This window comes from Colossoma macropomum, unplaced genomic scaffold (assembly GCF_904425465.1).
Source record: "Colossoma macropomum unplaced genomic scaffold, Colossoma_macropomum, whole genome shotgun sequence".
NCBI lineage: Eukaryota > Metazoa > Chordata > Actinopteri > Characiformes > Serrasalmidae > Colossoma > Colossoma macropomum.
The window spans coordinates 68022-91959 of record NW_023496044.1 but is presented as its reverse complement, the minus strand read 5'-3'; the positions used below and the strand labels follow the sequence as shown (position 1 = coordinate 91959).

At 36.4% G+C, this 23938-nt stretch overlaps 1 protein-coding gene across 1 annotated transcript; it reads left to right on the top strand.

Moving 5' to 3' along the window:
- Positions 1 to 262: 262 nt before the first annotated feature.
- Positions 263 to 22393, top strand: LOC118804402 (adhesion G protein-coupled receptor E3-like). Its single transcript, XM_036564908.1, has 16 exons — positions 263 to 368; positions 8582 to 8638; positions 9831 to 9884; positions 10958 to 11014; positions 13014 to 13045; positions 13141 to 13218; positions 13418 to 13592; positions 13705 to 13824; positions 15079 to 15248; positions 15808 to 15966; positions 17433 to 17645; positions 18272 to 18504; positions 18987 to 19053; positions 19251 to 19342; positions 20073 to 20235; positions 22244 to 22393. The coding sequence occupies exons 1-16, from the start codon at positions 326 to 328 to the stop codon at positions 22355 to 22357; spliced, it is 1827 nt and encodes a 608-aa protein (XP_036420801.1). The 5' UTR covers positions 263 to 325; the 3' UTR covers positions 22358 to 22393.
- Positions 22394 to 23938: the final 1545 nt, after the last annotated feature.

Here is a 23938-nt window from a genome sequence, read left to right as displayed (position 1 = left end):
GAAGATTTGGTCTCATTTTAAAGACAAACTCGCAATGCAATGTTTTTCAGCTGTATGAAGCCATCAATGCTGAGTGGAAAAATACATGAACAGCCCCAATAGAGCCTGTATGTGAGCTGACAAAATATATGGTAAAAATAATGTCAAGTCTTTGTTATGGGAACTCTATGAGGCTTTACTTCGCTGAGTCACTGAGGAGGAGGTACGAGTCTCTGGACAGTTTAAACAGAGAGAGCAATCTTCTTCAGTTCACTGACTGTTAGAAAGTCCTGTGCAGATGTGTTTCAGGCCGAACATTGATTGTAATCTAGTTTGAGCCGTCAGGATGAGAAACGTCTCAGTGATCCTCCTCTTCTGTTTCACAGCTAGTGAGTCTTTACTTTCTATGCTTCTTATTCTACTACTCACTACACCCATAGATCCACTCTCATTCACCTCTCTCTCTCTCTCTCTCTCTCTCTCTCTCTCTCTCTCTCTCTCTCCTCATTTTCCTTCTGATAGAAGTTTACTGACATTGTATCCAAAGTATGGTTTAGTACCCTTTTTGTTCTGAGAATGCTGTGTTGAAAATTAAAATGATAACTTTGAAATGATACTTGTGGCTGTAGTTCTAGGCAGAAGTGGAAAATAACAAATTACCTTTTACTCTCGTTACTGTACTCGTTATGGTACTTTTTTTGGAGTTTAATGAACACTTTTACTGTAACTTCAGTTTAGACCTGTTTTTTTTAGGCCTGTTGTTTTAAGATCTTTTAGATTTGTTTTGTTTTCTGTGAGTAATGTCATTGTTTTATGGTCAATCAAATCATTATGTGCGCCACCTTCTTCTCCTCAGCCATCCAATTACTGTTTTACAACCATTGCTATCCGTCATTGCCACAAGCCTTTTGTTGTCAGCACACCAGTTTGAATTTGAAGCTTCAGTTGCAGTTAAAAGATGTAACTGGAGGCATTTAAAAATGAGATGCAGTCCCGTCAAATGTGTCAACTTCTTCCCGTGCAAAGTCGAAAGCAAAAATAAAATGTCTCATTAATATCAGTTTTCTGCAATTTTTGTACTTATGTTCTTTTACTACTACACTTGACACAGGCTTTGCGAAAAAGTCAAAGCAACCAACTAACATTAGTTCAATGCATTGAGTTGACACAGGCAAAACTTTAAATTGATCATAACCGTTTTTCAAGGCTGACTTGGCAGTGTGCTTTTGCTTATGATGATTTGGCTGATGTTCACCCTCTTCCCACATCTCAACTGTCTGATTTTTATCTCAGTCATGTCATCTTCTTTGGGTCTGCCTGCTGTGCCAGTGTGCTCAAGCCTAGGGTGATCATTGCTAGGGTTACGTGTTTTAGTTTGCTGTGTTTTATTACTAATCTTTGTACATTCCCACTGTCTAATTCTGATTTGCTATCTCCATTGGGGCAAATGTGCATATGGTGAGCCGACACATGCTTTATACTGATGGGAGCTGCACTGTTGGTTGTGTTTATATAAGTTCTGCATATTGTTTTGTATTACCACAGAGCAGAAGTGTTGAAATATGTACAGTGATGATTGCATGGCTCTCAGGAATAGGCTGACGCGGATGTTATTACATTGCAAAACACAGCACGTGTGAAAATTATACCAACCAAGTTGACTTGTCCTCAATTTCACTAATATATAATTATTCCGGTAGCGCTTTACTTGAAGGGTGTCTACATAACACATTTCATAACTTACATAAACACTTTGTAACATGGTAATGAATGTTTAAATCAATGTTTATAAAGTATACATTTAATATGATATGCACTAGCATGTCATTTGACTTCCGTTTTACTTTTGAAAAAAAAAGAATATTATTGCCTCATTTCTGGACAGTCAAAATAAAAAAAATGACCTCTCTTTATCCCATTGGTCATTAAGTGCTCTGGCACTTTTCACCTGTACTTTTGATTTCTTTTAATTATCTATTTTTTTCTTAAGCATTTGTTCCTTTGCATTTCACTTTACTGCATGGACAGTAAATTACTCTTAAAAATGCTTAGGAACAATCATTCAACTGAAACTTTTTATGATGGTGTACACTTAATGACCAAAGGAGTAAAGAAAGGTCAGTTTTATTCTGGCCGTCCAGAAATGAGGCTTTTACTGAAAATAAGATTTTTAAATAAAAAGTGAAGTTTTATTTTGAAAAATGTCTCTCAGTAAAAAGACATAGTAGTCCATATTAATATCATATAAAACATTTTATGCTTCATGAATGTTGATTTAAACATTTATGAGCATGTTATGAAGCATTTATGTAAGATGTTATGAATGTGTTATGTGGACGCCCTTCAACTGACGTGATACCATTATTTCTGCCAATGTTGCTGATGCTGCTTGTTTTCTGATAGAAAATGAAGTGCAAAGAATGTAGATAAAATGTACTTAATTGAAAGTATGGAAAACACTTTACTGTAGCCCAAATAAATAAGACTACATGACAATTTCATAAGCCTTTCATGACACCTGACATAAACCTATATGAACATTTTATAAAGGCTTATTCCAATAAGCAGTAGTTTCAACTTTCCTTTAGAAGTTGACATAAGACCTGTGTGAAGTTATACAGGTTTTAGTTGATTGTAGGCTACTGTCACACTTTCAGGTTAGAAAAGACATAGCATACTATGACAGCTGACTCTGTAGCTCAGTGTATTCTTTTGGTATGCCGAACACATAATGGTGATTATTTAACTCGGTTCATCTCAATTCAACTGTGCAGTATAACGAAACACATTCAGGCTACTTCTCTGGTGCATACACATTAAGACAATGACATGATTGCACACGTACTAGATTACATATACACAAATAAAAAATATAAATAAGTAAAAAAACAATAAATGGACAATAAATACGGAATAAACTAGAGCCATAAAAGTGTACTGATGTATTGATAGGGATGCAAAGTAAGTGCAAAATGTGCACAATGTGCACTGGTATGTCCAGTGTGTAAACTGTCTTTCTGTGATCAGTAAACAAGATTATATATGTTTGTCTGCAGTCCAAGTCTGGAGTAACATGGAGACAGCTCAAAATTAGACTAAAATACAAAGTGTGTATAGTTTGAGTAGTTACTGAACCTGGTGGTTCTGGCTCGAATGTTATGACATCTCTTCCCAGATGGAAGCGTGTGGAACAGTGAATGGCTGTGGTGTGTAGGTGATACTGCTGGCTTTCCTTAGACATCTTTTTTTATTGTAAATGTCCTGCATGGGTGAGACAACAGCTGCTGTCATGGACTGAGTGGTTTTAACCACCCTTTGCAGCGCCGTCCGTTCTGCAGAACTGAAGCTGCCATACAGATGTGATACAGCTGGAAAAAAAGTGGACCTGCAGAAGTTTCAGAGGAGCTGATGTGGCAGGTTGACTCTGCAGACTGTAACACAAGCAAAGGTCAGAATGCAGAAGAGATCCCTTGTGAACAAGAAATACTTTGCAGAGAACTCAAGGAAATCCGTTTCCTGTTCTCTGTTTTACAGACTTTGGCCCTACCGGGTTGTGCACTTTACAGCATGAAGTTGCTCAACGCCTCTGAAATGGCAACATTGATGTCAGAGATCTGTTGTAACCACACCAACAAAGATTGCATGTGCAGTGACTGTGGGAACTGCAAAGGCAAGGACTTCCCATCTCTCAGGGAGCATGAAAGCTCTACCTGAGTGGAATACATGCAGTGGGTAACAGAGGACACAAAAGGACATACAAAGGACAACACAGAAACCACTTTCAAGAAGATATTGAAAAAGAAGCTCGTGAAATTCAAATGCCATGTATTCGACATCAGACAACAGTACAGACACTGCACGGAACTGAAGAGGAACATGGCTGAGAACGAATGCATCATACACGTGCACTTCTCTGAAACTTACATATATAAATACAGTGCCCTCAACAAATATTGGCACCCCTGACAATCATGAGCAAAATGTGCTGCAAAAAATATTCTTAACTTATTCTTTTTGATCTTTCATTCAGAATATAGGTAGTTTAGCTAAGGCCCAATGATTGAAAGAAAAAACAATCCTGTGAAAATTATTTTTCTTAAATCTGTGTGTCCCAAGATTATTGGCATCTCTAGAAATTTTTAATAATGAAGGATGAAGGATAGCCCCATTCATATTTTATGTTTTAAAGTTCACCTTTAGTCATTAGGAACACGTAAATGGTCAACCATGACTTCCTGTTTCACTGGGGAAAATATATGAGATGAAACACAGGCCAAATTCCCTTAGTCATCCATCACTATGAGAAAGACCAGAGAAAACAGCAATGGTGTGCGACAAAAGGTTGTTTTATCTGCTTAAATCAGGAAATGGCTACAAGAAAACAGCTAAACAGTTGAAAATGCCCATTTCCACTATCAGGTCAATAATTTATTAAACAATTAAAACAACTGAGGACATATGTCTGTACTGACCTCACACACAGTGAGGAGGATGGTTCAAGTGGACAAATAATCTCCAAGCATCACAGATGGGGAATTGCAGAAATTAGTTTGGCCTTGGGGTCACAGTGTCTCCCAAATCACAATCAAACGCCAACTGTATAAACACAAGTTGTTTGGGGGGTTGCCAGAAGAAAGCCTCTGCTGTCATGGACCAACAAACTCAAGCACCCACCTTCTGCCAAACATTACTGGAACTTTCAGTTGGACTGTGTTTTATGATCAGATGAGACCAAAATAGAGGTTTTTGGCAAAGAACAGCAGGGGTGAGTTTGGCATGGACACAAAGATAGCCTTGAAGGAAAGTACCTCATCTGCACTGTTAAGTATGGTGGTGGATCTGTGATGTTGTGGGGCTGTTTTTCTTCCAAAGATCCTGGACAATTTATTTGGGTACATGGAATCACAGGCTCCATCAAGTACTAGCAGATGGTAAATTGAAACTTGGCTTTCTCAGCCAGGAAGCTTAAACTGGGCCATGTTTTGGATCTTTCAGCAGGACAATGATCCAAAGCACATCTTAAACTCAACACAAAATGGTTCACTGACCACAGACTTAAGGTTTTGCCATGGCCACCCCAGTCCCCTAACTTAAACCCCATAGAAAACCTGTGGGATGAGCTGAAGAGGAGAGTCCCCAGTGTGGACATCAGAATCTGAAGGATGTGGAAAGGTTCAATATTTTGAATGAAAGATTGAAAGGATAAGCAATAAAGAATGTTTTTTACAGCCTGTTTTGCTTATGTTTACGAGGGGTGCCAATATTTGTGGAGGGCACTGTTTGCATCTGAGATCCAGGCAGTGCACTTTGGTGCATCCCATGAGCCTGCACACTGGAGTGTTATATGTAGAAACATCTGAGCCAAGATGTCAAGAATTTCTTACCTGCTGTCACAGTGGTCCATTTCCTGATGGACCTTGTACACAGTACCACCAGAAAGGAACATCCATATTTACCTCACTCCACCAAAACAAGGATTACAAGCAGGAACATGGGATTTCTTTGAGGCCTGCCATGGGAAAGGGGCACCAGATGGGGTTAAAATTGTTCTGAAGAGGAGTGCAGACCGGTTGGTGAGCCACAGCCATGACACTCACGATGCAATGGATTAGTTTGTTGCATTCAGGCACCACTTTAAAACCGTTCTATGTAAATGAAGCGTCCATTCACAGGGCAATGAAGTACCTGCCCGACAGCATTCCTCGAGTCCCATCAACAATGAAAATACACCAGGTTGTCACTACCTTTCCTGGGGAGATGTTGCACCAGGACACCAAGCCCACTGATAGAAGATATCGGACGGGTTCCAGAAGTCATTCACACCAAGTGGTGTGTCATAAAGTATGACAGAGACCTCTACCCAGGCATCTTCACCACCATTGATGAGGTTCAGGTTCAAGTGAAATGAAAGCACCATGTGGGAGAGAACCAATTCTTCTGGCCTGCCAGAGAAGACATGATCTGGCTGGCAAATATTACAGGATGTCATTTGTTTAATTCCACTTCTTCAACTTGTAATATCCACCACCATGAGATCTGAAAGACATTTGAGCAAAGCTTGTGTGTGTGTGGAAAATAACTGTCTTGAATTTCATTCCAATTGTTCTGGTTATGCCTGGGTTTCATTCCCCGGTCAAGTGACCCTTGTCCTTTCTGTTTGGACCAACCCATGAGCACTTTTTTCCTTATTTGAACTCAATATGCATTCAGTGAACACCAAAATTCTTTATTTATCTTCTCACTCAGTCTCAGCATTTAATAAAACTGTATTTCTAGAGCTCATTTTTCAAATGCCTACACACTCTTTCAAAACTGTTACACTGACCTCCAGAAACGACCATGAAAATAAACTGCATATTAATTTACTCAATCAGAAATACTATATTGGACAGTCAAAGCCAAAATAATAACAAAAGCTATAGAGACAACCTGCTGATTGAATGTATGTAAACAGGTCAATCACAACTGAAATATTCTGATATGAGTTTAATGGCTTAGAGAAATATTTGGACTGTATCAGTTGTCTGTCATGTTCTATTAAAGGAGGTCCTTATTAAATGTTCTTGGCTAAACTTGACCATATTAGTCTATTATTACATTAACATTAAAATCATATTAGGAAATTCATATAGGAATGCTTAATTCAAGAACACGTAACATATATTTTCCTGCATCAGCAAACTCCATAAAGTCAGTCCTATCACAACACCATCAGTCCCGTCACAGGGGACATTATGATTCCACTACAGTTGACTGAACTCACTTTACTCACTGATGCTTAGTCACTCCTTGATGACCTCTGGCTAGACAGGGCATGGTCTGCTGATGGCCATGACATGTGTATCATGTCTGCAAGATGAAACATTCCAAAGTTATGAAAGCTGAGAAGGCAGCTTGCACATTGCCCACAAAATTAATAGTTATTATAACAAATCAATAGTTATTAACAAACTATTAGATAATGATCGAGTTGCAAATTTATAGTTATTAACAAACTATTAGTTAAGAAATTGCTAGTTGCTATGAATGTTATTATTAAAGGTAACCACATATTTTTTGTAAATGGGATGTGTGAGAAAATTTACAGTAATGTAAAGCTTCTGTTGGTCTATATAACTGCTAACAAGCATTTTTGGTACCAAGTTGATACAAAAGCACTCTGTTTGGACCAATCCGTGAGCACTTTTTTCCTTATTTGAACTCAATATGCAGTCAGTGAACACCAAAATTCTTTATTTATCTTCTCTCTCAGTCGCAGCATTTAATAAAACTGTATTTCTAGAGCTCATTTTTCAAATGCCTACACACTCTTTCAAAACTGTTACACTGACCTCCAGAAACGACCATGAAAATAAACTGCATATTAATTTACTCAATCAGAAATACTATATTGGACAGTCAAAGCCAAAATAATAACAAAAGCTACAGAGACAACCTGCTGATTGAATGTATGTAAACAGGTCAATCACAACTGAAATATTCTGATATGAGTTTAATGGCTTAGAGAAATATTTGGACTGTATCAGTTGTCTGTCATGTTCTATTAAAGGAGGTCCTTATTAAATGTTCTTGGCTAAACTTGACCATATTAGTCTATTATTACATTAACTTTAAAATCATATTAGGAAATTCATATAGGAATGCTTAATTCAAGAACACGTAACATATATTTTCCTGCATCAGCAAACTCCATAAAGTCAGTCCTGTCACAACACCATCAGTCCTGTCACACAGGACATTATGCTCGACTACTGTTGACTGGACTCACTTTACTCACTGATGCTTAGTCACTCCTTGATGACCTCTGGCTAGACAGGGCATGGTCTGCTGATGGCCATGATATGTGTATCATGTCTGCAAGATGAAACATTCCAAAGTTATGAAAGCTGAGAAGGCAGCTTGCACATTGCCCACAAAATTAATAGTTATTATAACAAATCAATAGTTATTAACAAACGATTAGATAATGCTCGAATTGCAAATTTATAGTTAACAAACTATTAGTTAAGAAATTGCTAGTTGCTATGAATGTTATTATTAAAGGTAACCACATAATTTTTGTAAATGGGATGTGTGAGAAAATTTACAGTAATGTAAAGCTTCTGTAGGTCTTTACAACTGCTAACAAGCATTTTTGGTACCGCGCTGATAGAAAAGTACTCTGTTTGGACCAAACCATGAGAAGTTTATTTGAACTCAATATGCATTCAGTGAACACTTTTATTTACATTGAAAAATACATTGAAATGTATTATTTTTTTTTATTTTTTATTTTTTTATTTGATGGCAGCAACACGTTCCAAAAAAGTTGGGACGGGGGCAACAAAAGGCTGGTAAAGTTGTGCAATGCTAAAAAACCACCTGGTGGTTAATTGTCAACAGGTCAGTAACATGATTGGGTATAAAAAGAATATCATGCTGCTGTGAAGACAGATAGTAATCATTTAATCAAATTATCTTACATACCACTAAACAAGGACAAATTTTAGAAACAGTGTGATGTTTAGTTCTTCTTAAACCCCACCTTAAGATAATGTGCTAAGGTACAAGCTTTTCCCGAAACCCTGCATAAAACAAATGTACCCTCTTCTGCTTCCCGTAGACATCACTGAGACCACTTCTGCTGTGACAACAGAAGAATCACCATCTACATGTTCAGGTAATTTTCTTTTCCAAATTTATTTTCGGACAGTGACATTTAGGGCATCTGGGGAACCACCAGACAGACCATGTAAGTAATCCTTGGAAACACATTTTCCTGGTCATATCAACCAGGTTCTGTCATGGTTTGTAATACATTTGCTGATGCACAAGGTGAAAATGAGTGTTCAACAGCTGGCTGGGCACTGGGCAGTTGTAGACCATTTTGGTCCTCTTGCCAAATTTAGGTTGAACACCTAAGCAAGCTATTTAGCCCTGGCCCCTCCACATAGGATGCCCTGTAAGTCAGGAATAGTAAACTCATGGACATCTGAGCAAGATTTCATATTAATAGTCATCTATGGTTTACATTTTAGGACATCCTCAGACCTCAGCGTCAGTACTCAGACATCAGATGGAATGCCATCATTCCTCTAAACAACTAACCAAACAACTTCAAATCTCAGGAAAAACATCATCATGTCACAGATCTAGTGTAATTGAACATCAGAATAAATGCCAGAATTTAACACAACTTAATATCTTTTCCCTGTTGCGGTCCTGGCCATGGGAACCTATGTACAAACGTAAACCCACCCACTACAATTTGTAAGAGTAAGTAAATTATTAGCATTAATTAAAATATTAGAAATGGTTATTTTTAATAATTAGATATTTAATAATCCAACAACATAAAATAGTCTCTGAATGAGAGACATGCCACTATCAAATCTACAGTACAATTAAGATTAAAGATTAGATTAAGTGACCCTTATTAGTCTAACAACAGCGAAATTTCACCTCAGCATTTAACCCATCCATGAAGTGAAACACCGCATACACAGTAGTGAACACACACATGCCTGGAGCAGTGGTGAGCCCTATCCACCGCACCCATGGAACGGTTGGGGGTTAGGTGCCTTGCTCAAGGACACCTCAGTCACATACTATCAGCTCTGGGGATCGAATATTAAAACATGTGAAACATATCGGTGATCAGTCATACAATCCCTGCTGCTGTGAAGACAGATAGTAATGATTTAATCAAATTATCTGACATGCCGCTAAACAAGGACAAACTTCCACAAACAGTGTAATGTTTAGTTCTTCTTAAACCCCGACTTAAGATAATGTGCTAAAGTACAAGCTTTGGTACAAACTTTTGCCGAAACCCTGTGTAAAACAAATGTACCCTCTTCTGCTTCCTGTAGAGATCACTGAGACCACCTCTGTTGTGGAAACAGAAACATCATCTACATCTTCAGGTAATTTTCATTTCCAAATTTATATTCAGACAGTGACATTAAGGACATCTGGGGAACCACCAGACAGACCGTGTTAGTAATCCTTGGAAACACATTTTTCTGGTCATATCAACCAGGTTCTGTCATGGTTTATAGTACATTTGCTGATGCACAAGGTGAAAACAAGAGTGTTCAACAGCTGGCTGGGCAGCTGTCTTGGTTCTCTTGCCAAATTTAGGTCGAACACCTAAGCAAGCATTTTGGCTCTGTTCCCTCCACATAGGGTGCCTTTTAAGTCAGGAATAGTAAACTCATGGACATCTGAGCAAGATGTAGTATTAATAGTCATTAGTAGCATGACATTATAAAAAAGCATCCCAGATAGGCGGAGTCTTTCAGAAAGTAAAGATGGGGAGGGGTTCACTTGAAGCCTACATTTATAAGGCCCTTAGTGCTGTTGTTAAAGCTTTTTCCCAAAACCCTGTGTAAAACAAATGTACCCTCTTCTGCCTCCCGTAGACATCACTGAGACCACCTGTGCTGTGGCAACAGAAACATCATCATCTACACTTCCAAATAATTTTCATTTACAAATTTATATTCGGACAGTGAATTTAGGGCATCTGGGGAACCACCAGACAGACCATGTTAGTAATCCTTGGAAACACATTTTCCTGGTCATATCAACCAGGTTCCGTCATGGTTTACAGTACATTTGCTGATGCATAAGGTAAAAAAATGAGTGTTTAACAGTTGTCTGGGCACTGGGCAGCTGTAGACCATTTTGGTCCTCTTGCCAAATTTAGGTTGAACACCTAAGCAAGCTATTTAGCCCTGGCCCCTCCACATAGGATGCCTTTTAAGTCAGGAATAGTAAATTCATGGATATCTGAGCTTAATTTAGTATTAAATCTCATTAGTAGCATTCTAAGCCTCATTGCACCTGTAATATGTACTTCCTCTAATGGTCTGGAGGAACAAAAATGATCATACTTCACTTGAAGCCTACATTTATAAGGCACTTAGTGCTGTTGTTGAAGCTTTTTTCCCTAAACCCTGTGTAAACCAAATGTACCCTCTTCTGCCTCCTGTAGAGATCTTTGAGACCACCTTTGCTGTGACAACAGAAATGTCATCATCTACCATTCCAGGTAATGTTCATGCCTCATAGAAAAGCTTTAAAGCTTTCTGGCTGGTTAATGCAAACTGAGGAGCATTTTGAAGATTGCAGAATACCCAATGTTTCTATTCTTTGATGAGATGAATTATTCATGAGAATGTTTTTAAGTTCTTATATAACATTCGAAACTAGAAAGATATTCTACAATGATACAGCCTATGGTGTACATTGACTACGGGTCAGTGTTTACATAGTCCTTGAAAATAAAAGTGAAAAAAAGTAAATAAAATATGCTAGAACAAACAATTTCTTTTATGAATCAACCATGTGCCTTTCCTCCTGGGATCCCAAGACTATCCTGCGGAGACAAGCGGTGTAATCACAATTACATGTTCTTTCACATGCCTTTCAAGAGTTTTTAAGTGTCTGACTTTCTCAGCAACATTTCAATGAATGAGAGCTACCAGAGTTTTGACAATGCATTGACGCACATCTCCAACACAGCCTAAGGAGTACCCTAATGCATGAATGACCAGTTATGGTCCTGGAGTGCTAGTGTACGGTCATGACAAACACACCCCTGTTGATCATCAAGAATAGTCCAGCTAGGACCAAGAACTCTAAGAATAACCACTGGGCTGGCTGACTCCTCATAAAATGAACAAGAGACTGCCTGATAAATGAAGGAATTTTGAAAATGCTTAGAATACTACTAATGACTATTACTGACTAAATTTTACTCAGAATCGAGTTTGTTATGTGGAATATGAGTTTTCTATTCCTGTCTATGGTACCAGTCCAGTGCCTTTTTAGCCACAGTAACAAGTAGTTGTATTGGTGTCAAAGGTAGACAACACTTGAGTGATCTTGTTTGTCTTGGGAAGCTGGGACTGACAAACTTGGCAGCAGTCATAAAAAAGAAGTCACAAAGATTTGTTGCAGTCTTAGGTGATCCAGTGCCTGAATGGAGACACCAGCGAGTCCTTGGGCAGCCGACACCATGTCCACATATTGAAATAAAGATTCTGACAATCAGATATATAAAGCGAGTTCTCCATGGCCCTAGATGTGCTATTTTGCTATAGGCTTTAACATTGTCATACAGTATGTGCATTTACACTTCATGCTTGGTCAATGTACTGTAGTGTATCTGGGGAACCATCAGACAGACTACAGACAGACAGTAAGCATTTATGGGAAACATATTTTCAACCAGGTTCTGTCTTGGTTGATAGTATGTCAGCTGATGCACAAGGTGAAAACAGGAGTGTTCAAAAACTGCCTGGGCCCTGTGCAGATGCAGTCCCATTTGGTCCCTTTAAGGTTGTAACACCAAAGCACACATAGGGTGCCTTGGAAGTCAGTTCCACTGTTCTCCCAGCTATGATGACCATTTGTCAAAGTTCATACATTTACTTCATAAATTAGTTCAGGTAATTCAACTCTTGATGTCCAAAGGTAATGTGTTTGTAATGACCCTATACCCTTGATATATTCAGAGGTTGTTTGAATGCATTATTCTCATGAATAAGGAAATGTATTTCCTGAATTATAACAAAAGCTGTCATGTCAGGTCATTATACATCTTATTCAGAAATCATCTGAACATTTAGTAAAATGATCTTATATCCAGTCAATATATCTAATATATCCCATGTTGAGATGGTTGTGCTCTTATTATGACATTATCTAGCTTATTTCTACACTTTTCACTTGTTTTAAGTAATTTTATGAAGTAAAATCAACTCACTATACTGGCAGATATTTTTGCTGATTTCAATCACATTTCTTAAAACAAGCAAAATTATCTGTGATAATAGTGAGATAAGTTTACTTAATAAAATTACTTAAAACAAGTAAAAATGTCTAGAAACAAGCTAAGTAATCTTAAATTGAGCTTATAAGTCTCAACAGGAGAAATAGTAGATTTCTTGACTATATTTAAGATAATTTTACTTGACAAGATATCATTTTTTGCAGTGAGGATAGTATTTTTAATGGTGTTCTCATGAACAACTCTCTCTTTTCAGGTCTGAATATCAGAATTCTTGAAGATTGCAAGGTCTGGAGACACATTGCTGAGAAACACTTTGACTTCCTCAAAGCCATAGCTAACTGTGCAATGTTCAAAGTGTTTATATTATTTTCTTTTTTTAGGCTAATGCCAGCCAAGAGTGTACAAAGAACATCTTGAGTCAGATTGACAACATCACTACTGAAGTGTTACCAAAAAAAGTAAGTAGTTTGTTGGACCTGATAGGTAGTTTAGCAGTAAACTATCACTCAAATGCATCTGACTGCTCTCTCTAAATGCTGTTGTAACAATTTTATGACCTAAATGTCGTCTTACCTAATAGCATGGCAGTGTTTTGTTTTTTTGTTGTGTTTTTTTTTAATGTGTATGAACTTCAGCTTCTGTCTGATTGTTGAACAGGATGTGGAGAAAGCATTGGAGTTCCTTACCACTCAACAACACCGTCAGCCAACTAACCAAGATGAACTAGTACCCTCTTTCAATAATGTACTGAGAGCCACTGACAAACTGATGACTACTTTGGTGAAGAAAGTAGAGACCAACTCTTCTATTAGCATCTCCCTTAAAACTATAGGTAACAACATGCAATGTATTGTGAAAGCTTTACTTACACTTTTATAATAATTATCAGAACACTCTGCATATTTGGATATAATCCCACATACCTACATTTTGTTTCTTATTAGAGGCTCGTGTTATTGAAGTTGGACCAAGGTGTTCCTTGACAAAAATCCCTCACCTTGACACACCAGATGCTAAAATGGACATTGATCTCATTGAGATTTCTAAAAACAAGAAGAATAAAGGTATGATCACTATTATTATTTATTATTATTATTATTATTATTATTATTATTATTATTTATTTATTTATTTATTTTTATTATAATCATTTGCAACAGTTCTTTTTGTCCTTTCCATCACACTACTGTCTCTAAATGAAAACTTAACAAAAAAATATTTTCACACTTTATATTAAGTGTCTCTAAGAACTGTGCAGTTACATGTGAACAACACATGCAACAACGATGTAAGTACTAATGATTTAGTTACTGTAACAGATGGATTACAAAAGTACATCGTATGTAATTATATGATATAATGATAAGTGTATCAACTTCAGTAATTACACAAGTGTATCTTAATAGTTGTAATAGCCTATTCTCTCTCATGTAATTACACAAGAGTAATAACAAATGTAATTACATTTGTAATCAGATTGGAATGGCAGTTGTTTTCAGAAGTCTTTTCCAGCAGTAAAAGGAAATATGTAATAACTTACATTAAGACATTACTTACACTGTATCTGACAGCTTTCCTAACATTAAGCCAGTGTTTATGTTGCTATTGCTGTGACACTGTAACCAGTTTCAGCTTTAAATCATTCTGTAATGTGACGGTACAGCAGACGTCCCCTTATATTAAAATATAACTTTTATTACATTGCTTGATTAATTAATTCATTAATTAATGTCTATATTACCACTCCATTATTACACAGTACCTACATAACAACTACACAGGAAAAGTTCCCGTGTAGTTGTTATAGGTGCACTGTCATTACAGAATGGTATTAATGTGATGTGATTAGGTTACCTTGTTACAACACAGTTATTCCAAAAGAAATCATGCAAAACATAAATGTAATGTTATTTAAAACATGCTTCCTTTAACTGCTGGAAAACACTTCTGATCTGTAGTGTAACAAAAAGATACACTTGTGTAATTACATGAGGCAAAGCTGAAGTCGATATGTGTGTAATTACATAGGCTGTAGTTCCTTAATCCATCTGTAACATGGACTAACTCATCAGTAGTTACATTGTTGTTGCATGTTATTCATGTGTAACTACACAGTTATTAGAGACACTTAATATAAAGTGGGACCAAAAGTCCTTTTCATCTTGGGACAGTATTGGTGGACTAGCTTTTCTCAAATTGCAGCTCCAGTTTTAGCAAAAATAAATAAATAAAAAATTAAAAATTAACACAATGAAAGGAAAAATTCTGGTACAGTTATTGTTTAATTGGTGTTAATTGGTGTTTAATCTGTGTTTCAGGGCACGCTGCTGTAGCGTTCATGAGCTACACCAACATGTCGAATTCCAGACTGTTCAGTACAACTATCAACACAAAAAAACTTATGTCCACTGTGGTTTCAGCCACGCTCCCCAGAACCGAAAACACAAGCCTCACCAAACCAGTCAAGTTCACCCTGAGGCACACTGCAGTGAGTCATTCATTTCTGTTTAGATGGACTGATAGCAACATATAGTAGGTCAAAGATACTGTAAAACATTCATTTATATATAGTTCTAGACACATGTATTGGCACCCAAGCATGTATAACCATGTGAGAAACTTAATAGAATGAACAAAATATAGACTGAAAAAATACCTGGTTCATAAATCAGATCTAGGTATTTCATTCTATTGGCATGGAAATGTGTAGTTTATAGGATATTAAATAACATTTATAACACATTTTTATTACACAGTTGTATGTAACATGTGACCTGTGCAAAAGTAATGGCACATTTTATATGTTATCTTTCCCCAAAATGTTAAAGTCAGCAAATGACATGTTAAAGAGTAATATTTATGATGATATCATAAGAAATCCAGTAAATTACTGTCTGCATTTTGATCTCACCCAACTGGTATCTTTAATAATTAATGTATTGCCCTTCAGATCTATCTTAGAAAGCTAAAATATGCCCAAAAATATGATAGAATTCTTGAAACTATTCATTTTAAACATATTTTTTTTTCTTTTGTAACTTGTTCAGGAGATGGATACCAATGATATGCTCTCTTGTGTATATTGGAAAGAAACTGACTGGGTCACGGATGGCTGTACACGCATAGAGACCAACAGCAGTCATTCTGTCTGCTCCTGTTATCACCTGTCAACCTTTGCTCTCATCATGCAGATCAAGCCATCTAAGGTAAACAGAGCTGATTTAACCTGGTCACGGGCCATGTCTCTTACCAAAACCTCCCAAGTTCACAACAAGCTACTGTACATGGTCATTTCAAAACAAGGGGCAAAACGATGCTTATAAAACTGACAGATGCAGCCCTATAACTTTTTTGGCTAAGACATGTTAACTGAATTCTGTATTACTGCACTAATGTATGTGTGAAAAATGTAATTGTTACCTTACTTGACAAGCATAGCTGATAATGAACATTGCTCTGTGGAAGACATGCTAATTGTGATTATTATTTATGATAAAATATTTTAGTTATTCAACATTAGTGTATTTTATCAAATCACATTTTGTCCCTGTTCTACAAAAGCCTTAAAGTGAATGTTTCCCTCTATACTGTGACATAAGTGGGACCCATCTCATGGCATAGTCACACTCCACTATCATTATCATGGCCTAGTTAAACTCTGCTGTCATGCTGCAGAGTCCCCATCAAATCTGCAGTGAAAAGTGGGCCCGCTGATGGCCCACTCAATCTCCACTGTCACAGTAAAAAATGTCCCAGTACACATTCTACTTAGTCTTCTACATCAAATTGCAAAGTCTATAGTTTGCAGCTTAACAAGACTCCCCTACTGCGGTGAAAAAATGTCCCAGCTCACAGCCTAGTCAAACTCTGCTACCATGATAAAAAGTGTCCTGGTCTATACAGAAGCACCAAGAAGTTACTTTTGATGTGAATTCATTTCTTTAATTTCATTTCGGTTTTCAAGTCTGGTGGAGGGGATCACACATTCCACCATGATTATTTGTACATCTGTACTCTTACTGACCAGGACAATCAAATGACCATCCGTAAACACCAAACATTTTGATCTTGTAGCATCAGTCCTAACAAACGGTGTTTATTTTCAGTAACAATGGACCTCATTCACCAACCATTCTTAAAACCCACTTACATAGTTTTAATTAATATTCTGACATTCAACAGTGTTTTCTTATTTGGGATCTGTTCTTAGGTATGAGAAGAATTTATGCATGCTCAAAAGCATCAATTCTGTGGTTTCAGAGCACATCATGAATCTGACATACACTTTTTCTTCAACACAAATTCAAGAAAAAAACAATATTAAAAGATATTGGTGAATGAGGCCCATTATGTGCATCAACCATTACTCATTACTTTGATGCAACACCTGTTTCAGCTCCTTCCCTCAGACAGACACTTCAGAGAAGTTTTTCATGTCATTACACTCCTGAACAGTTATTGCACATAAGCATTTTTGTGTTATTGACACACTGTGCTGTCTGTTTTATTGTATCTTATTCAGTATTGCTACCTTGTAACTTAAAAAATTCTTCTGGGGGACACAACTTCTAGTGACACCCCAATGTCTGTTGTATAAGTTTGAGAACACTTATTTTATTTTATTTTATTTTATTTTTGCCTAATTTGGCTGTTAATCAAATGTTGATTTCAGAATGACCATCGTTTGGATGAGTTCAGCATGGTGGCTGAGTCACTGGGGCTGATGTTCTTGGTGTTGACTCTCTTGACCTTTGCCCTCTGTCGAAGGAACCAGAGAGTGATCAACACAGCCCGGATCCATCTGTGTGTAAGCCTGTTGTTGGCCCACTTCCTCTTCCTGCTTACACAAATATTACTGAAGAGCAAATCTTTACAGCCTCTCAAGGTGAGTGTCATTACCTACATGCAATATCAAAAGGAAAACATTACTACCTATTTGTAGCCTCATCAGGTGAATATCTGTGAATAATAGTCCATGTAAAGATCATTATAATTTACAGACACTCCCATCTAGTGATGAAATCTGTTTTTTAATGATTATTACAATTATTAGGTTGGGTTCCATTTTATTTGCAAAGCCCAGTACAGATTATGCATAGAGTTAAAGTTGGGGAAGAGTTTAACTATGAATGTTAAGAATAGGTTTGAGTTCAAAATTAGTTTAAAAAATTAGGTTAGTTTGATTTAGGTATAGGTTTAATTCATTGTTTGTGAAAATATTGGTTGTGTTTATCTTACTGCTACATTCTAACTGATGTTTAAACAGTTTTATTATTGTTTTGTATCCTCATATGGTGGAAGCATTGGAAGAGGTGACTTTCAGAAATAGTCTATAGACTTAGGGAAAGGTCTAGGTGAATTTAATAGATGTCTATGTTAAAGACAAAGCAGTATCAACAAAACATCTGTAGTGGACCATTAAAATTAAGGATACAGAAATATGTTGTATATTGTAATAATATAGTGTAAAGTACTAACAGCATTTCTGTATTAAATCCTCTCTTTCTGCAGTTGGCGTGTGCAGTGATGGCAGGTGTTCTACACTTCCTCTTCCTCTCTGCTTTTGTGTGGATGTTCATTGAGGCACTGATGCTCTTCATTGCTGTAAAGAATCTGTCACGTCCCAAATCAAAGCAGAAGGAGTTGCTTAAATGGAAGCTTTTAACTGTGGTTGGGTACATGGTCGCTCTGTTTGTGGTGGGCGTGTCTGCTGGAGTGGTACCTGATGGATACGGCAGTGAAGAGTGAGTATGGAGAATAATATTGATTTAGTGTCTTCAGACTGTAGAACTACGAAGTGCACCTATATAGTAAGTGGAGCTGATAAAAGGAACAATGAGTGTAGAAACAAGGAGGTGCTCATGATGTTATGCCTGATCAGTGTGTGTGTGTGTGTGTGTGTGTGTGTGTATGTAGTAGGTAAGTTTTCTAAAAGTGTTTTCCTAAAGATGTAAAAGGTAACTACATTTTGAATACTACCTCAAAAAATGTAACTTGGACTGAATACAGATACTTCTGTATCCTAAATATGTTTTGCCAGTATTTGTATTTCATTACATCCCAACCCTGTACACTTCTAGGTACTTGAAAGTCAAAATTTTACTTTGTCAAAGTCTTACTCAGTTAAAAGTGGAAGTGTGGAGCCAAGAATGTTCATAAGTGAAAGTTAAAAAAATATCTGCATTTAAACATACTCGGATACATAAAACTTCTCTCCTCTCTTTAGATGCTGGCTTAAGAGTGACAAAAACGTCATCTGGAGCTTTCTGGGTCCTGTTTCTTTCATCCTTGCAGTAAGCGCTGATAAAACCACCCATCACAGTCACGGTTCAGGGAACTAAATCAGAGAACATTTGTTTCAAGACTCCTTTCACTCTTTTGGTCAAACTTTGTTTGGATAGTCCCCAATGAATGCTTTACTGATTACTAACAAATTTGCCATTACAACAGTTAAATCTAACCCTAACCTAGTGTTTCCTTACATTTGCAGTGCAACATAATCCTCTTCAGTTTGATTGCTATCAGTCTGGGATATTCTCTGGTTCACCTGAACAGTAAAGTTTCACAGATAAAACAAACCAGGTAACATAAACCACACATCCTATCATGTTAGGATGCTTTTTTTATTGGTCTGTACCATAAGCATTTAGTTTTATGAATTATGAATATTGTGTAAGATTATCTTCATAATCAATTCAGATGTTACAAGTGGATGTCATGTAGATTTAAGTCAATCCGAGATTATAAAAGTGGTAAAACTTTCAATCTCCGTTAACCTTAATAACTTGCTTTACTTTGTGACTTTGATACTTGATCTAAAATGTTTACCTACTAAAACAAACTTTGTGTCATTTGATATTTGAGAGCACTAACACTAAACATTATACTTTGAAGTGAAAAATAAGAATTACAAACAAATCTAATAGTAAAGAAAGTCCTTAAAATGTCATGGATTGGCGTATTTTATGTATTACGTTTTCCTGTGATATTGAGTAAATGATTTGCTTTCTCGAGATCTTGATTTATTTCACAGCAAACGTTCTTTATCAGCTATAAAGAGAGAATTTTCTTTAGATTTCATACAAAAATACTTATTTAATTCATCCCTGTTAGTAATGAACAGTCGGTTTGATAGTTCTAATCACATTCTAAATGGGTTATAATGCAATGATGATTATAATGCAAATCTACACTGAAATGTTACCTTAAAGTTTTGTAAAATGTGTAGTCCAAACAGATACCAACAATGCAAAATGGCTCAAAGACCGAAATGCCCATTTACGTACCTCTCTCTCTCTTTTTCTCTTTGAAGGACTGTTTTCTTTAAAACCATGGCCCAGTTTGTCATCGTTGGCTGCCCCTGGATTCTGGGTTTCTTCACCACCAACAGTAAGGCTCTGGAGATAGTCTTCGTGATCCTCCTCTCTCAGCAAGGCACCTTCATCTTCATCGTCCACTGTGTCCTCAGTAAAGAGGTCAGCCATCTCTGTATTACATACCACACTGACACCAGAGAAAACAGAGAAAAATTTCTGTCCAAAGCACATATTAGCTTTATGGGTTTTGCACAGTTGTGTCTTTCGTAAAGACGTCAGTGAGGTGGAACTTACATTTTGAGTTTTTAACTGCAGTGCAGGTGTTTCCAGTCTCCTACACAAGAGACCATCTCACTGCATCACATGCCCTACCAGTAAACTACCTAGACCTTCAGACATGTTCATGCATTTGACTGCAGTTTACTCACATATACTCTCAGAAATAATAGTTGCTATTGGTGACTTGACTTTATGGTTTTAGGAAAAGAACTTTCATTAGTAAACCACGTTTTAAGAACGTGGAAGTTATTATCCTATCCAATTATAGTAGGTGGGGAAGTGGGGATTATGCGACGAGAGTAAAGTGGGTGAAGAGGGGCAGGGCTTATCCTTATGCTCAAACACTTAATTTGCATTGTCCACTGTAGATGCTTTGCAAATGCTCAGTATATCTTTAGGCAAACTTCAACTAAATATCCATTAAATGCAAATGAACTTCAAGTTCAGTGTGAAAGAGTTTAAATCTGTTCCTAACCCTAAACCTAACCCTAATCTCAAGGCAAAACCTACACCTACTCCTAACCCTAACCATAATGTTGTTGATAATCAACTGAACGTCACCAGAAGGTTTGTTAATGATTTAAGTATCTGTAGAGCATCTATAGGGAACCATCCAGATAAAGTATACCATCTTTTTTTCTGAAAAGCTTATGAACTCAAGGGCAGAGATTACAAAATCCAGGACCATAAACTGAATTCAAGACCTCTGCTCTAGGGGTTGTGATTTTTGCTGTTTTCATTAGTTAGACAGCAGCATGTCAGGCACTGAAAAAAGTTCTGCTGTAGAACTTTTAGCACAGCCAAACCAATCTGCATAGAGCTCTGCACAACTTACGATATAAATTGTTGGAAACTGAATTGAATTTTGACTTCAGAATTGAATGTTGTATAGAAACTGAAAATATATGCATCACTGCAACCAAGACTGTGGGATGTAAGGGTGCTGCAAGGTCTGCAGCCTTCAGTGCTCTCATTACATTTTTTGTATATGAACCTTTTACTATAAGGTGTCTCCAAAGCAGTTTCCTTCTAAAATGTGTGGCATTGCAATGAAATGTAGGGTGTATTCTTACTCAACACCCTGTCACTCCAAAAATTCTTCAACTATCAAATGTTAAACTACTTCATTTATCTGCTTAGTAGCTACAACCTAGTAGGCATTTCAGTATTATTTCATTAGACTGTTTTGGTTCTTACAATCATTTTACCCAAAACAGTTATACGGTACTTGGTATCACAAATAAATTGATAATTATATGCTAATAAGCAATTGAACAGTCATCATCAATATATTAATTAACTGTTTATTAAGCATTAGTTACTAATTAAGTATTTTGTAATTATTCATTCAGTACACTATTAGCTGAGAGTATAGTTTGTTATTAGATCACAGCTTATTTACTCATTAACTGTGTACTAACTTGTGTGCTGCTTATCACACTGCTACTGAACTGATAAGTGTGTTTACTCATATAAATAAGCAACATAAGAACTAAAAATTACCCATGTTAATATGCTTAATTATCTGTTAATTAATCTACTGTTTTATTGTTATTAATTATTTGCTACTTTGTGTCCTTCCAGTGAAATGATCATTTTTACGCTACAAACTCATCATTAAAACTTCCAATATCTTTATTTCTCTAACCTAACCCTAACTTTGGCCCTAATTTTAACCCTAACCTTAACCTCAACCCAAAACCTAATACTAACCCTTATATGTTTTTTCATATGTTACTGAGAGTCCATTGAGCATTTGTTTCATGTACAAGGACCACTCGAAGTAAAGCGTCACCCAATGCTTAATTGATCTCACTTTGTCCTGATTGTACATGTTGTCTGATTGTACATATTGTCTGATCTGACACTGTCTGATGTCTATTTCCAGGTAAGGCAAGAGTACAGGAAGCTGCTGAGTGGTTTTCAGGCCAATTTCTCTCCAACCACCATCACTGAAGCCCACACCACACAAGGAGGAAGTACAGATCTACACACCAGTTGAATTCAAAGCTATGATAATAATAATAATAATCCAGCACTTCAACACAGTTTCTCTGAAAAACAGATTCTTATTCAAAGATTATGCAAAGTTGTATCATATGCAAAACCTGTTCCATTTCATAGGCACTGAGTCAACAATATGCTGTATTTTTATAAAGTGTTACAACAGCAAATACAGAATATTTTGTTTTTATGTAACTTCACACATCCATTTGTTACTCTGTTGGTTAATCTGAGTTTTCTGAATATGGGATTTTTTTGAAGATGCATCATACCTGTCTATGACTGCTATTCTGTTAGTGAATAATAAATAATATTGCACTGTATGAATGCTATTTTGTATCCCTCAGCATGATTTTGTTGGTAATGTAAAATATTTAGCTTTAGACATGGTGTGTTGGGATCACACAGCACATTTGAAACCAAGTAAATGGTGGGAAAATCAAAAAGGTAGGGATCCTATGATACAAGCTATCAATGATATAACATTTATAATAATGACTCCTCTACAAGCAATCTTTCCCGCATGTGTAGCTCACTTCTCACATTAAACACACCATACAGCTTACAAATGTAATTACTAGTTTCAGGAACTCTTAAAGGTTTTTATTGCATTTATTTGTTACAGGCAATAATTGTGTTGATGTAATATATTTTATTAATGTGGAAATTATTTGTACACTTAAATCAAATAAAGACATTTTATCACATTCATCAGTTTTGGTTGTCCCTGTACTTATGAAAGGCACTGTGATTTCAAAGGACTGACCTATGTGTTCATTTATACATTCTAATACATAACACATACAGTACTGTGCAAAGGTCAGAGAGCAGTCATCACTTATCTATTCATTTTTTAGGAGATATTTCTGAGGAGGATATAAAACAAATCCATTTGCATAAGGATGGAGGAAAATGGAAAATAAAAAAATAAATAAAATAAAAAGACAGTTTGGTAAATTTGAAAAGCTACAGAGAAAATGGGACTCCTAACAACCATGCATGACCTGGTAGACCACAAAAACTGTCTCCATCAGATGAACAGCTTTAAGCTTTGATCTCTGACAACTCACTGCTTTGGGTTTGAATTGGAGATTCAAGATTCAAGACTGGTTTATTGTATTTAGAATACAGACCATTCAAAAATACATTAAAATTTTTGGTACCACTTTATATTAAGTTTCAATAATAACTGTGTAGTTACATGTGAATAACATATGCAACAACACTGTAACTACTAATAATTAAGTCACTGTTATAGATGAATTACAAAAGTACATTTTATGTAATTACACATTTGCATCACCTTCAGTTCTGCCTCATGTAATTACACAAGTGTATCTTAGCCTATTCTCTCTCATGTAATTACACAAGGGTAATAACATAAATGTAATTACGTTTGTAATCAGACTGGAACAGCATTTTATTTATTTTTTTTCCAAGTATATAATTACTTACATTAAGACATTACTTACACTGTATCTACCAGCTTTCCTAACATTTAGCTAGCATTTATGTTGCTAATGCTATGACATTGTAACAAGTTTCAGCTTTAAACTATTCTGTAATGTGACAGTACAGC